Consider the following 13,883-nt stretch of genomic DNA (forward strand, 5'->3'; position numbering starts at 1 on the left):
AGCCACAGTGTCCCACAGCTCGGGTGCGGAGCCGAGGGTCAGTGCATTTGGTTTTTCCTCTGGCCTGGAAAGCAGGAGCCTCTGTGCAGGGGCCGTGAGTGCTCCAGGTTCTTCCACGTGACACTGTTTAAAGATGGAGGCTGCTCTTGTTCTGATTCTCGCCTGATTTAATTTTATTTGCTTTTTCTGTTTTTATTTCAGTTGTGATTCCAAAGAGCCCTTTACCTGCCTCCGAAGTAAACTCGGAGAAGCCTAGCATGCACAGTAGCACAAAGACTGTTTTGGGGCATCAACAAGGGCAAAGGCGTCGCAAAACAGGGAAGAAGCGTGGTCGAACGACCAAAGCACTAATCCACCACCCCATGCCTGCACCCTCCAAGTCAGTGGAGCCTTTGAAATTCCCCAGAAAGAGAGGCCCCAAGCCTGGCAGTAAGGTAAAAGCTGATGCTGATGCAGGCGGGTGAAAAGCAGGTGCTGCAAGTTCTGCCATGGGATGGTGCATGCGTGTGTTTGTGCACGTTTGTCTCAGCCTCTGGCTGTATGACTGCAGCAAGTAGGAGACCAAAGGGGTACGTGGGCTGGGAATATCCCTTGGAGTCCAGCCCCTGAGCTGTAGAGAATGTCTGTGTTCTGAAGGTCATGTCCATCACCAAACCGTGTCTTTGGAGCTGCAGAGCTTCGTTAGCTGTGTCGTAGCATGGTGGGTGCTGTGATCAGGACAGGGTGGCTGCATGGTGGGGTGAGCTCTCCCATCCATCGTGCCTGGCTAGTCAAAGTCAAGCAGAGGTGGCAGATGTCAGGCTTGTTATTTTTTCAGGATTGTGGTTTTTAAAATGCGTATTGAGGTTCTTGAGACTCCCGGTCATCACCATCAGAAGTGTGTCATGTTCCACAGTGCCTTGTCTGTTGGATGCAGAGAGAGTGTAGTGATCATGGGTGATAAAGGAGAGCAGGGATAAAAGGAGAAATATCTCCTCTTTTTCTGCAGAGGAAACCTAGGACATTGCTGAACCCAGCACCCACCTCTCCAACAACCAGTACCCCAGAACCAGACACAAGCACTGTGCCCCAGGATGCTGCTACAATCCCCAGCTCTGCCATGCAGGCTCCCACAGGTAAGGGTCTCAAACCACCTTCTCCACGAGGTTGCACAGTCAGGAGCTGCATCAGTCAGAGAGGGGTACACCGAGGGACCCCCACTGCTTCCCACACCTGTACACCAGCAAACTGCAGTTCCAGCAGGGCTGGCCTCACAGAGAGTGTGCTGGGAGGAGAGGAGAGGCACAGGAGCTCAGAGCAGCTGCTTGGTTCTCTCTCCTGTTCGGAAATAATGAAGTGCTAGGAAGATCTCCAGCCCATCTGCTCGGTGCAGGGTCCCCCTTCCCTGAGTTGCCACATGCATGCTGGGGACCCTGCCACTCTCAGGGCATGCAGCACCTCTTGTGAGAGCAGAGCACGAGCTCTCCCCAGCCTCCCCAGGCACAGCTGCTGACACTGCAGCAAGGTGCAGAACTGCTGGGCACTGATCAGGGATCTGCTCAGCTCCACCCAGGGTATCAGTGCAGAGAGGGGTGAGAGAGAGCAGGGGAGTAGCAGGAGCAGCAGTGCCTTGTATGTGTTCTTTTTCCACTGGGAGATGTAGCTGAAGGTCTAATGCAAAGCTGCTTTTTATATGCCCAGTCAAGCACTGGATAAGAACTGAGCCTTCTGTTTCACCAGAACATAATTGGCCAGTTTTCAGAGGAACCTAAAGAATCCAGTTTCCCTAAAAATCAGGGGCTGTGTTTCTTCATCTCCTTCGAACATCACAGCCACCTTAGCTGGCTGGTGTGGGAACTGCTTTGCAGCGTGCCTTGGGAGCCTGGGTGCTGGGGAGAGCACAGGAGAAAGAGCAGGCAGGAGGATGTTGAGGCAGGAGGATGTTGAGGCAGGATTTGGGGGCAGTTCCTCTCCCAGCAGCTCTGCTGTTGGGATGCAGACGGGCAGTCGCGGTGGATTCCCCGTTGGGAGTGACTTGACAGTCTTAAAGTCTCAGCCTCTCTCAGGTTGGATTTTAGGCATCTGTTTCTTGCTTTCCTGAGTGGGTTAATGGCAAACACATTTCTCATCTTGGCAGTTTGCATTTACTTGAACAAGAACGGCAGCACTGGGCCCCACCTAGACAAGAAGAAAGTTCAACAGCTGCCAGACCATTTTGGACCAGCTCGAGCTTCTGTTGTCCTGCAGCAAGCAGTACAGGCCTGCATTGATTGTGCTTATCACCAGAAAACAGTCTTCTCCTTCTTAAAACAAGGCCATGGGGGAGAGGTCATCTCAGGTGAGAACCTGCCCGCAGCACTTTCCCTTCAGAGGTGTCGTGGCAAGAGCTGGCTCCTCGGAAGACGTCTCTGCTGAAGCTCGGTGCAGCCGTGGGCCAGGGGCAGGTGGAAGATTTCTGTCTCCTCTTCCTTGCCAGACATCTGTGTCAGTGAGGCAGCAGCCAGGCTGCTGGGAGCAGCGTGTGTGGCCTCTGGGCACAGCTGCTGCAGGAGGCAGCCTGCAGCCTGGCACCCGGTGTCCCCAGCGGCACTGCCCCGGCAGGAGGCGGAACCGGGGGGATCTCCCGGAGCCCCGAGGGGACGACGAGAGGCTCCCCGGGGTTTGGTTTTGGTTTCAGGCCCGTGCACAGCCAGGTGCCGGGAGCTCGGGCCCCTCCTCACAGGCCCCGTCCCCTCGAGGGCGCTGCAGCCCCGTGCCCGAGGCTGTGTGCAGCAGGCTGGTTCTGGCCTGTCCCGGGGAAGGGAGCTCGGGAGCAGCCAGCGCCAGGCAGCGCCTTTTGTTTGCTCCAGTCCAGCCCAGCGATGCTGAGATCCAGAAGCTGGCTGTGCAGCCCTGGGCGTAGCCTCCTGCCTCTGCTGGGGGTTTACGTGTTGGGCTCTGTTTGTTTCTGTCTCCAGCTGTGTTTGATCGGGAACAGCACACTCTGAACCTGCCAGCAGTAAACAGTATCACCTACGTCCTCCGCTTCCTGGAGAAGCTCTGCCACAACCTCCGCAGTGACAACCTCTTTGGGAACCAGCCTTTCTCTCAGAACAGCCCCATGCAGCGCTCACACGAGTACGACCACGACAGGTATCTACCAGGTAGGAGCTGGGGCGGGGGCGGCGCCGTAGGGACCCAGGTGCCCCGTGTCTTAACCCGGATTTGTCCCTCTCTGGGGAGGCAGGCGTGTGTTTCAGAGCCCTCTGCAGGGTTCGTGGCATCACACCTCGTGCCGTGCGTGTGCCCACAGGTCCTTCTCACTCAGGGTTGAAGCTGCTGTGTTTTCTGCCTGTCGGTCTGATCTCCATCTCTGCCTGTAGGTTTCTGCTCATCCCTGCTGTCTCCTTGTCTTCCCTCCTTTCCGTGTCCCCCAGTCCTTCCCGCTGCCTGTAATCTGGTTGTAGGGACTCCATCCAGTTAGGGGTTAAGGTGGAAGACTGCATGGGAAATAGAATAGATAACGTGCAGCAGGTAAACTGCAGTTAGGCATGGAATTAAAACCTAGCAGGGTGGTTTCCTTGCTGGCCGTGAATCTGCTGCCAGCAGGCAGCACATCCAGCCCTCCATGAGAGTGGAGCATGACCCTGGGCATAGGTGGCTTTGTGTTTCTTGGCGTGGCAAAGCTGCACTGCGTTGGAGCAGCACGCTCCTGGCAAGACAGTTCATGCCACAGTGTAAATCACCAAGCTGTGCCAAATGGCTTTTGGAAAAGAAGAAGTCATTTAGATACTTTTCCCCATAGTGGCAGCAGCCCCTGGGGTGGTAGCTGCCTCCTCAGAGGGAGTGAGTGCTGTAGGAATGACAGTGGAGAGGATAAAAGCCATCTGCACCCTCTTCAGGTCCTTGACAAGTGTCTTATGCTGGCCTGCTCTCCTGTCTCGCTTCCTCCTCTACCTTTCTGACCCTGCATCACCAAATAGCTGTTCTGCTGTTGAAGGTATTTCCAGAGTTAATCTTGTAAGAGCAAGAATTTCTCATGTGGAAGGATAAACACTTAGGAAGAACTGGATGAGGAAGAGTTGCTACACGTGAAGCGTAGAGGCACCAGTCTGATGCCACAGTGCATCAGTGCCCCTCACAGAGCACCCATGCCCAGGGGAACAGGTTAGCAAGGATCCAAAGAGTGTGAGGGTCTCAGAGGGGCTGTCCTCAGCTCCCTCCATGGCTGCTCTGCTGGAGGCTGGGGCAGTGCAGAGCTGTGCTGGAACCAGCAATGCCAGGAGCAGGGAGCCCTGCTCTCCTCTAAGATGAGGAGCTGTAGGAATTGGGTGGCAGGTACAGGAGCAGCATGTCTAGTTACTGGGACTAGAGGCTGCCCCTCTGGGGAACCCTCAGTTAGGAGAAGTCCGCCTGTTTCAATGTGGAAATACCTGTTGTGATGAGAGAGAGCAAAGCCAGAAGGGGAGGAAGAGGACCCAGGGTCTGGGCATAGTAGCAGGTTTCTACCCACAGTGAGATGTCAGCAGTGTCTGTGCTAAGAGCTGGGCTGCCTGGTGCAGTGGAAAAGTGTAAAGAGCAAAGTCAGAATTCAGGGAAACTCAGGCAAAGCACCAAATACAACACGATGCTGAGACCTGCCCATGCTGAGCTCTTCCTCAGAGTGTTTGCAGGGATTAAAGAAGGACTAACCCCAGGCCAGAGAACTGGTAACACCTAGTGCTGTACATCATACTGGTATCTCAGGGATTGTTGGGCATCTGATCATCTGACACCTTTCTCAAGCACCTGGAAGAGGATGATAAACATTGTTATCTAGACATTGCAGTGGCTCCTGGTGAGGGCAGAGAAACAGTACCAGCAGTGTTGAGAGGGGAGGTCTGACCATGGAAGAATAAGGATACATCATCTGTATGTCAGCTTCAGTCACCCCAAGTGTCAAGGCTGCTGTGGTGGCACCATCAGCTCCACGTGTTCTGGGCTCCTCTGCAGCACAGCTGCTCGTGTGCCTGGGTGGGGCTGGTTCCTCAGGAACCACTCACTGGCTGGGACTGGGAGCTGGTCTCAGCTCCCAGAACAGACTTGCTCTACAGGAGCACCACTGTGGATTTGTGTGTGTGCATGAGGCAGCAGAGGGAAGCTCTGCAGCAGCCCTTTGGCCAGCTGCACCCTGGCACTGAGACCTGCTCAGCAGGACACAGTCATGGAAATGAAGGGGAATGGATCAAACTGCCCATCAGGAACTGGTTTGCAAGCAAAGGGAAGTTGTTTGCTGTCAGTGGGAACATGGATGGGCTGTGTAACGTTGTGAACAGGTAGATCTGATCTGGAGCCATCTGACAACAAGACTGGAGGGACCTTTGGACCACTGAGCCTGGGCTCCTGTTATTGCAGACACCACAGCGTGTGGTGCTGCCTCGATTAGCTGTGGAGTTGGGGTTTTGCTTTTCCACTGAAGGCTGCTCAGGGATTTTTTTCAGAATTATTAGAAACCATGTTGTAGTTTGGAGCCCAAATACATTCTTGGTCAACTCAGTATTCGTGTCTCCTTGTCTTAACATTGACTGCTAGCTTAGCTCAGTTCTCCTCCTTCTGGAGGCAGTTAGAGAGCAGTCGTGTCTTTCAGGGAGTTTGCCTTTTGGCTGCTCTGGGAAGAAGGGCTCTCTCCTCTCCTTGTCTGCTGTCCCTCTGAAGTAAACTTCAGGGGGTGGCCAGAGTGACACCCCCATCTCTGCAGAAGAGCTCATGGGCACCTGGTGCCTCAGCACCAGCATCTCCAATGTTCACAGAAATGTCTCTACAAGGTGCTTTTTGTCTCTGTATCCTTGGAGCAGGTGATGATTAACCTGTCCTGGTCACTTATCATCCCTTCTTGTCAATGGCAAGTTCCCAGCTGATGGGACAATGCTGCACGTGCACATCTGCATTTTGCTGCTGGATTCACCTCCTTTCTGGTACTCTGTTCTACATATATTTTTTCTGTGTAATTTTGAACTCTTATCTGGTGTGACATGGGAAGAAATCAGCACATTTCGTTGGGAATCTCTAAAATTTGTGCCAAAGTTTTTAATAAAAGTATGAAACAACACAGGACTCCAGAGTGGTCCTCAGGAAAGTGCATTAGCAATTGTTCTCCAGCCTGACATTCTTTTCTGGTGCTCTGTGACTGTTTTCCCTCAAGTCAGATGTCTGTACATAAAACAAGGCTCCTGGGAATCCTCAAGTTCTCCTTCTCAGATGGTGGTTCTCCATATCAAATGTCTTGCTGAATTCCAGGCCAGTGAGGTTGGCCACTCTTCCTCTGGTAGGTCACTCATTTCCCAGGATTTCCCATGCACCTACCACAGTACATGCCATGTGTAACTGTAATATTTTATCCACCCTTTCCTTCAGAGCCTCTTAGGAGCCTTGCAGTACTGCTGAGCTCAGACCTGAGCATTTTGTTGCTGAAATAAGTTTTTCACCTTCTTTTTAAACTGTTGGCAGCATGTTTCCAGTCACTCTGAGCAGCGTGTCACTGAGTTTTGTTAGAATTTGCTGCAGCAGACCCAAGGTTTCAGGTGTGCCTTCTTTCTTCAGTTACCTTTAGGCTTCCTCTGCACCCTCACGGCCCCAGTCTGAGTACATTCAGTTGTTTGACTTCCACTTCTTAGTCAGTGGTGTGTATTTTTGTTCCAGTCTTTCCCATTCCTCTTGTCCTTTGAGATACCCCTCAAGGCTGCCCCATCCCTTGCAGCAAGGACAAGCTTTTTCCCTTTATTTCTCAGTCTTTACCTTTCTGCAGAGTATCCTCTCACTCCATTCCCACACTGTTACTGCTGCAGCTCACACCGTGGTCCTGCCTTTTCCTTCACACTGTGCCAAAAGTCAGAATGAGTTAACTAGTTCCCTTTGTCCCTGTGTCACCATCCCCTGAGCTGCACAGCTCCATGCTGAGCGGGTTCTTATCTCCAGTAAATGTTCAGCTTGTTGTCAGCATCCCTCTTGAAGTGAACATTTATCCACTTAGATTTAGGGTCCTTTCCTTACAGATTATTCCCACGCTGATGATACATGTTCATGATGTTTATGCATCTTTTGGACTGAAATTATTTTGTCTTTTTCCTGATGATCTGCCTTGTGACTGCCTTGTGCAGCAATATGTATTACTCTGTTTCTTAAAATTTGTCCCTTAAAATCAGAGACTGTAACTACAGACCTATTTTTGGTGTATCCTTCCATTAATTTACAGTGACCTAACTTGTGGTTCCCTGGGTTATCTCCTACACCTGGTCTTCTGTGTTTGCATTGCTTTTAAAATCAAACAGTTTGAAAAATAACCCTAAACAAAACCTGATAAACCATTTAAAAAGTGTCTCCTTTGGTTGTGGTTCTGTGGCTGGTTGATGAAGCAGGTCAGACAGTTTTACATTTAGAGATATCCAGAGACATATATTAAGAGTGTTTGTTTCCCATCTCTGTCTGGGCAATGAGTGTTTCTTAGAGGGAAGTGTCCTGAGGACAGGATTTGTCTTTCTGCTAACTTCACAGTGATTTTGGATCATACTTGTGTGGAGTCCCAGGCTCTCAGTATAAGCAGCTTCCCTTTCATTTCCCCAAAGGATTTTGATAGAACAGAAGCTTTTCTCCACCTTTGTATTTGCTCTTTAGTCAACTCAGTTGTGACTGTCTGGTGCCCCCCACCCCCTGTACCTCTGTTTCTGTGTTTGGTGTGATGCAGCTCCCCGCCGATGTCACCCCAGCACCCGCCGGCCCGGGGGGTCCCTGTGCTGCTCTCCAGGGCCCAGCACTGCCCACGAGCATCCCACCCCCTGTCCCCTGCACTCCTCAGAGCCTGCAGGCTCACACGTGTTGTCCGTGCCTGGCCAGTGGCACGGGGCCAGCCAGGAGTGCTGCTGGCCACCCGGGTGGCCTCTTCATTGCTTCTCAGCTGGCTGTGCCCTGCCCAGGTGGAGCATGTCCTGCTGCCCGGCCTGTGGCTCCTCTGGCTGCCTCCCCTCCCTGCTCGTGCTTCTGTTGTGTTCATCCACCCCCCAACGCTTTGTGCTCAGCCTCCAGTCACCTGCAGAGATGTCTCAGGGCCTGACACTGGCTCTGCCACGTCCAGCATGGGGAGCCTGGGGTGAAGGGAAGAGCAGCATGTGGGGCACTTGAGGGATCCCTCTGGGGAGAGATTGAAAGCTTGAGTGTGGGTCAGTCACGCGCTGTGTGTGGCACAGAGTGGTTGTGAATCCTCTGGGGGTTACCAAAGGGGAAGCCTGGGGAGCAGCAGGAAAAAAAAATGGGGTGTGAGCCAGGGGGTAGAATGAGGAGCAGCGGGATTAAGTCGCTCAGAGGTGATATTTGGGGTGAAATATGGCAAAAACGTGGCTAAGAGTCTGGGTGAGGTTTCTCACCACCCTTTTTCTCCACTAAAACGTGCAAAGCAAAGTACAGAATGCTGAGCCCTGACAGATGTGCTGGGCTGCAGGTTTAACAGGCTGCTCTGGGGCTGGCAACGCGTGCGGGTCTCGAGGGACTCTGGCGAGACTGAATTGCCCAGGAAGTCCTAAATAGGGCTTGTTCTCTTTTCCTAGACAGAAGCAGTTCGTTAGACGGCACTCTGCAGGGACCAGGCCGGGGTACAAAGCGCTATTCCCAAGATCCCCCTCCATACAGTGCTCCTCTCTCCCCCAAGTTACCAAAGAATGACCGTCACCCTTTGGAAGGTGAGCACAGCGTCTCTTCCCAAAGCTGGCTGGCTCAGGGAGCTGCAGCGGGTCCGGCAGGGTCAGGCTGGTGCCCAGTGGAGCCTGGGTTCAGGAGAGCTGCTTTGCTCTGCCTCTGGCACGGGTCGCTGCCCGGCGGCTCGAGAGGAGTGAGGAAACCACTCTGCCAAGGCCAGTTGCCCAGGCAGCTGTGTGAGGCATGTGGAACGCAGGGAGAATTCCTTCTGGCCCTGATAGTATCATCCAGTACCGTGTAATCCGGGGTTTAATCACCCACGTTTCAGTTCCAGTGCTGTGCGTGGGATTCGTGGTCATAAAACCCCCCAGCTGCTTCAGCCAGTCTCCCCCCCAGTTCTCTGGTGGTTTGTGGCAGCGTGTGGTACAGATGTTGCCATGCAGCTGCACCAGGAGCCTGCTGCCCTTGCCCAGGATCCCATCTCCTTCCTCACAGGCCTCCCCAGCTAGCAGAGAGGGGCTCACTGGCGTGTGCTGCACCAGCTGAGCCAGAGCAGAGCCCTTCTCACAGGGTCCACCAGGTCACCCTGCTGCAGATGTGCTGCAGATGTGCTGTGCCACGTGCCCAGAAGATGGCAGAGATGTCCTCTGTGGTATGTGGTCCATCTGCAGGTGGGAGGTTTCCACGGGGTCCAGGTAGCTGGAGGAGTACCAAAGCCTGAGCAGGAGTTTTCCATAAATACACTTCCACCTTCCCTTTTGTTTTGAGCTGCAGACATTCCATCCTGCAGACTGGAGATTCCACCTTACTGAAGCCTTTTAATTAATTGATGGGGAAATCTATCAAAGTGTTACTCTCAATTGTTTGTAATATAGACTGATAGAATTACAGACTGTTTTGAGTTGGAAGGAACCCCCAAGCCCTTCTCCACAGGCCTGCTCTCCATCACATCATCCCCCAGCCTGTGTTGATAACAAGGATTGCCCCTGCCCAGGTGCAGGACCTTGCACTTGGCCCTGTTGATCCTCATGAAGTTCACACAGGCCCAGTTCTCAGGCTTGTCGAAGTCCCTTTGGATGACATCCCAACCCTCTGGCATGTAAGCTGCACCACTCAGCTTGGTGTCATCTGCAGACTTGCTGAGGGTGTCCTCTATCCCACCACTTGTCACCCGTCTCCATCTGGACATCAATGTCCCTGAAAAATGGCCAGAGACTCTTGGCTGGGCTCAGAGTTCAGTGGCTTTGTGCTCTGTTGCTCTCCTTTTAGAGTCCCCATTTCCCTGGCTCTTGATGAATTTGCTGTGTTTGGGTTGTTGATCCCAGATTTGAGAGCACCCAACTCCCCTCTGTGCTGTGAGTTTAGTCTCCATCCATCACTGTGCCCACTGCTCCTCAGGATTGCTGACCTCCTGTCTCAGCCTGCCTGACCTGAGCTTGCACCCTGATGGACAGTTTCTAGTGGCCTTGGCATCTCCACTGATGAAAATTGTGTGTTTGTCACATAGCTGAGGTGAGGAACAAGGTGACGTGTGGGACTGGCTCAGCTGTTCAGCATATTGACAAGTTCAGTGTTCCTTGAGGCCCAGTCTGTTTCTCAGCTCTAAATACCTGTCCTGGCTGGTCTCCTTGACATCAGCCTCTGCCCTGTGGTACCCACCAGGGAAGCCTGCCCACTCCTCCTCCACGGGCAGGTGGAGCATGCAGAGCTTGGCCTGTTCCTGGAGCACAGTGGTGTGCTCTGGGAGGTGCCTTGGTGAGGTGGTGGACATGGTGCTCTCTCTGTACCATCAGTGAAGAGAGAAGGTTCCCTGCTGGGTAGTTCCAAGGAGGAACTTAGCTTAGGTTGTCTACAAGATTGATTTTTTTGGCTCCTTTAAAGTCTGTTTGGTTATCTCTTGGCCTTGGAGGGGGTCACATCACCTGGCTGCCCAGGATACTCCAGCCTCTCCTGTGCAGGTGGAGATGAGTGGGCAGGGAGCGTTGCCTTCACCTGAGGGTGCTGATCCTGCTGGGCTGTGAATGTCCTGCAGCAGAACTTCCTCTGACTCTCTTCTTGGTCCAAGCAGAGGGTGTGTGGGGCAGGAGGAGGTGAGATGCAGTTTCTGCTTCCATATAGAAATTAATTTGTGTCCTGCAGTCAAAGCCTGTTCATCCTCCTGTGCCAGGACATCTGAGTACAAGCAGGAACATTCACATTTCAGAGGATATATTTTAATATGAGCCTGAAAGGCTCAGACAGTGGCTGTTTCTGACACAGTGACTGCTCTCTCCAGCTGGGTCCCCTGGCAGTGCTGAACCCCCAGCAGAGGTCAGCAGGGTGACAGAAACACAGCCTGGCAGCCTCCAGTTTGCCAGGCTGAGGGCAGTGAGCAGCAGTGGGAAGGTCAGTGTGCCTTTGGCAAGGGGACAGAGCCAGGGGAGATCTCCCTTCTCACGGCGTTGTCCTCTCACATCCAGTGCCCTCCAGGTGGCTGTTTGCTGAAAAGCTGCAGTCCCAGCACAGCAGGGACCTGCTTCCCAGGGACACTGTTTGCAGGGAGCAGTGGGAGGTGAGTGGTTGTGCACAGCAGGTTTGTGCTCGTGGCCAGGCTCCCGTGTTGGAGCAGTCAAACGACGCTATCGAATCTGTAGCGCTGTGTGTTTAATTAAACTTTAATTATCTGCTCCCTGCCTCCCCGCCACGAATCGTGGCACGTTCTCCTCCAGTGCTCTAAGTGCAAAGCCTTTATTTAAAACCAGCAGTCTGTATCAGACAATCTGCCTCAGAGTGAAGCAGCCACTCTGCTCCAGAGCCAGTCCCCAAGGGCAGAAGGGCCCTGGGTGCTGCGTGTGCCTGAGCACAGCCCCTGCCCTGCCCTTGTCCTTTGCTCCAGGTGACTCACAGTAACCTCTCCCCTCTTGCCTTGTCTCCCTCTTCCCTTTCTGGAGGCATCATTTACCTGGGCAGTTCTCTGTGTGTTTGTGTTTTTAAGAAAATCCTAAATCTCTCTTGCATTGAGCCTACCAAGAATCCTCCAGCTCTGCTGCAGTATGTTCAACACAACCAAGTGCACACCCAGAGGTGGGTGACCTGAGGGTGAACACTCAGTTCAGTGCTGCCTCTTGGGCAAAGCAGTGTAGTCCTGCCTGGTTGTGTGGCCTACACGTGGGGTTCAGGTGTGTGATCATGAGCACAGGTGAGAACATGATCACATATTTGAAGAATGCCTCACAGTGCACGAGCATCAGAATAACGTCAGGCTGTTATTTGTTGACTTAAATTGAGGGTAGGTTTTGGATCCTGAGCATTGCACCAACGTGAACTGGTGCACGTGGTCTCCCAGCCTCCCAAGCTGTGGCCTTCACCAGCTGAGCCCACAAGCTCCCTCTGCTGCCCCAAGTCCTGTCTGTGTGAGCTTTGGAGACTTCAGGAGCAGGAGGACACACGCGTGGGCCTGGCCCAGCCCAGCTGGCACGAGTGTCCCAAGGCTTCTGGCAGGCTGAAGCTGTGCCTGACCTGGCAGAGGGTGCTGGGTTTGTGTGGAGGATGGGGATGTGCAGCACAGAGCTGTTGGGCTGCACAGCCACCATCCCATTGCAGAGCATCCAGAGCAGAGCAGGGGGCTGGACCCTCCCCTCCCGTGCCCCATCAGCCAGACCTCACCCTTTGCCCAGAGGTGTCACGGGAGGAGGTTTGGGGTTTAGGCAGAACTGCCCTGTTGGAGAGGAGACCAGAGGTAGCTGCTGTGAAGAAGCTCCTGTGGAATGCCACTGACTGAAGTCCCAGCCAGTGTGGGTCTGTCTGGGCCTGGGCTGGGGGATCTCTGTCCACCCCCGGGCCAGAACAGCCAGCTCAGTGCTGGGTTGGCTCAGCTGTGCTCCAGTGGGGAAGGTGTGGGGGTGAAGGAGGGTTCCAGCCTTCTGCTGTGCACAGAGAGCAGCTGAAAAGACACCTACCACGTGGGCAGCTGACACGTGGGGCAGCACACAGCACAGGTCCCTGTAATGGTCTTCACACCAGTTCTGTCTCTGTGTGAGAGTTCAAGGGTGTGCTGCTGGTTTCTGAGAGCACCCCAGAGACCCAAGAGCAAAGAAAGGCAGAAATGCCTCAAGTGCAGAGTGACAGAGTGCAGGAGGTGGAGGGCTGCAGGCAACGACCTCCCCTCTGCTCCCCTGAGCTGCCAAACAGCTGAACAGGAGAGGTCTTCCCATCCTGCAGCCTTGTGAGCTGAAGCCAGGGAAGCTGTGGGCTGGCCTCCAGCCCAACCTCAAACACAGGCAGCAGAAGCTCAAACCAGAAGGTCCCAGTGCACAGAGCAGCCCCATAGTTCACAGGGACCAGAGAAGATAGTGTGTCTCCATGGGGTGAGGCCCAAGTTCTGCAGTGCTCAGGGTCTCTCAGGCTCTGTTGAGCTGCATCTCCCTTTGCTGGAGCATGGCAGTGTCAGCTTAGTGGGAGAGTTTGGGAAGATCTCAACAGCTTTTGGATCTCTTGGGCTGTAGCATGGAGTCTGCACACTCACCACCATCCCTGTCCAGCACAGCCTCACTCTGCTAGGTTCTCATCTGTTGCTCCTGTGGTCTGGGAAGTCTCAGGGAAGAAACCCAGGGCCTGGCTGGGGCAGTTGTTCAGGTTTCTTCATCTTTGCCACCCGTTGTGGTGTTCAAGTGCTCAGGACTGTGAGCTACCCTCAGGGTCTCTGTGGACGTTGGTAGAGGAGCTTCAGCTCACAGCCAGAGGTGTTGGCCCAGCCTGGAGGGTGCAGGCAGTGCTCCCTTCTGCAGGAGCTGCTTTCCTCCTTGGCTGTTTGAACTTGCCACAAAACAGAATGCAGGTATTTCAGGATGGCTCATCAGGCATCAGGTCCACCTGGACTGAGACTAGTGTTGGGTGATGGTAAAATCTACAGCCGTGTGGTGCTGGGGTGAAGCTGTCACAGCAAAGGGAGGTCTCACTGGCTCGACCAATGCAGTGAATCACTCCTGTAGTTTCCTCAGCCCCTCCATCCCAACACTGCCACAGACAGCTGGAAACCGAGTGTGTTCCCTGAGGAAAAGCTGAGGGAGCCAGTGCCAGGCTGGGACCCCTGCCCGTGGAGACCCCTGCCCTGCCTGCCCTGTCCCTCCTGCACGGGCCCTGGCAGGGGCTGTCAGTCCCCCTTGGTCAGGCAGTGGAGAAGGGCCCAGGTCAGGGGAGAGCAGCTGGGGACCAGCACTTGGGGCAGTGCCTGCTGCTGCCTCCTGCTCCACACGTGTGCCGAGCTCCCGGTCCCAGCACGA

At 53.9% G+C, this 13,883-nt stretch overlaps 1 protein-coding gene across 1 annotated transcript in view; it reads left to right on the forward strand.

Annotated features, from left to right (window-relative positions):
• Nucleotides 1-201: 201 nt before the first annotated feature.
• The window catches only part of LOC103773447 (polycomb protein SCMH1-like), a gene marked incomplete at its 5' end in the record, with an annotated part of 14,280 nt that continues 598 nt past the window's right edge, over nucleotides 202-13,883 (forward strand). Inside the window, 5 exons of the mRNA XM_008940815.1 lie at nucleotides 202-434; nucleotides 989-1,115; nucleotides 2,117-2,317; nucleotides 2,937-3,122; nucleotides 8,535-8,666. Of these exons, the coding sequence (XP_008939063.1) occupies nucleotides 202-434; nucleotides 989-1,115; nucleotides 2,117-2,317; nucleotides 2,937-3,122; nucleotides 8,535-8,666 (879 nt within the window). The remainder of the gene's footprint in view (nucleotides 435-988; nucleotides 1,116-2,116; nucleotides 2,318-2,936; nucleotides 3,123-8,534; nucleotides 8,667-13,883) is intronic.

This window comes from Merops nubicus, unplaced genomic scaffold (assembly GCF_000691845.1).
Source record: "Merops nubicus isolate BGI_N331 unplaced genomic scaffold, ASM69184v1 scaffold7495, whole genome shotgun sequence".
NCBI classification, from domain to species: domain Eukaryota; kingdom Metazoa; phylum Chordata; class Aves; order Coraciiformes; family Meropidae; genus Merops; species Merops nubicus.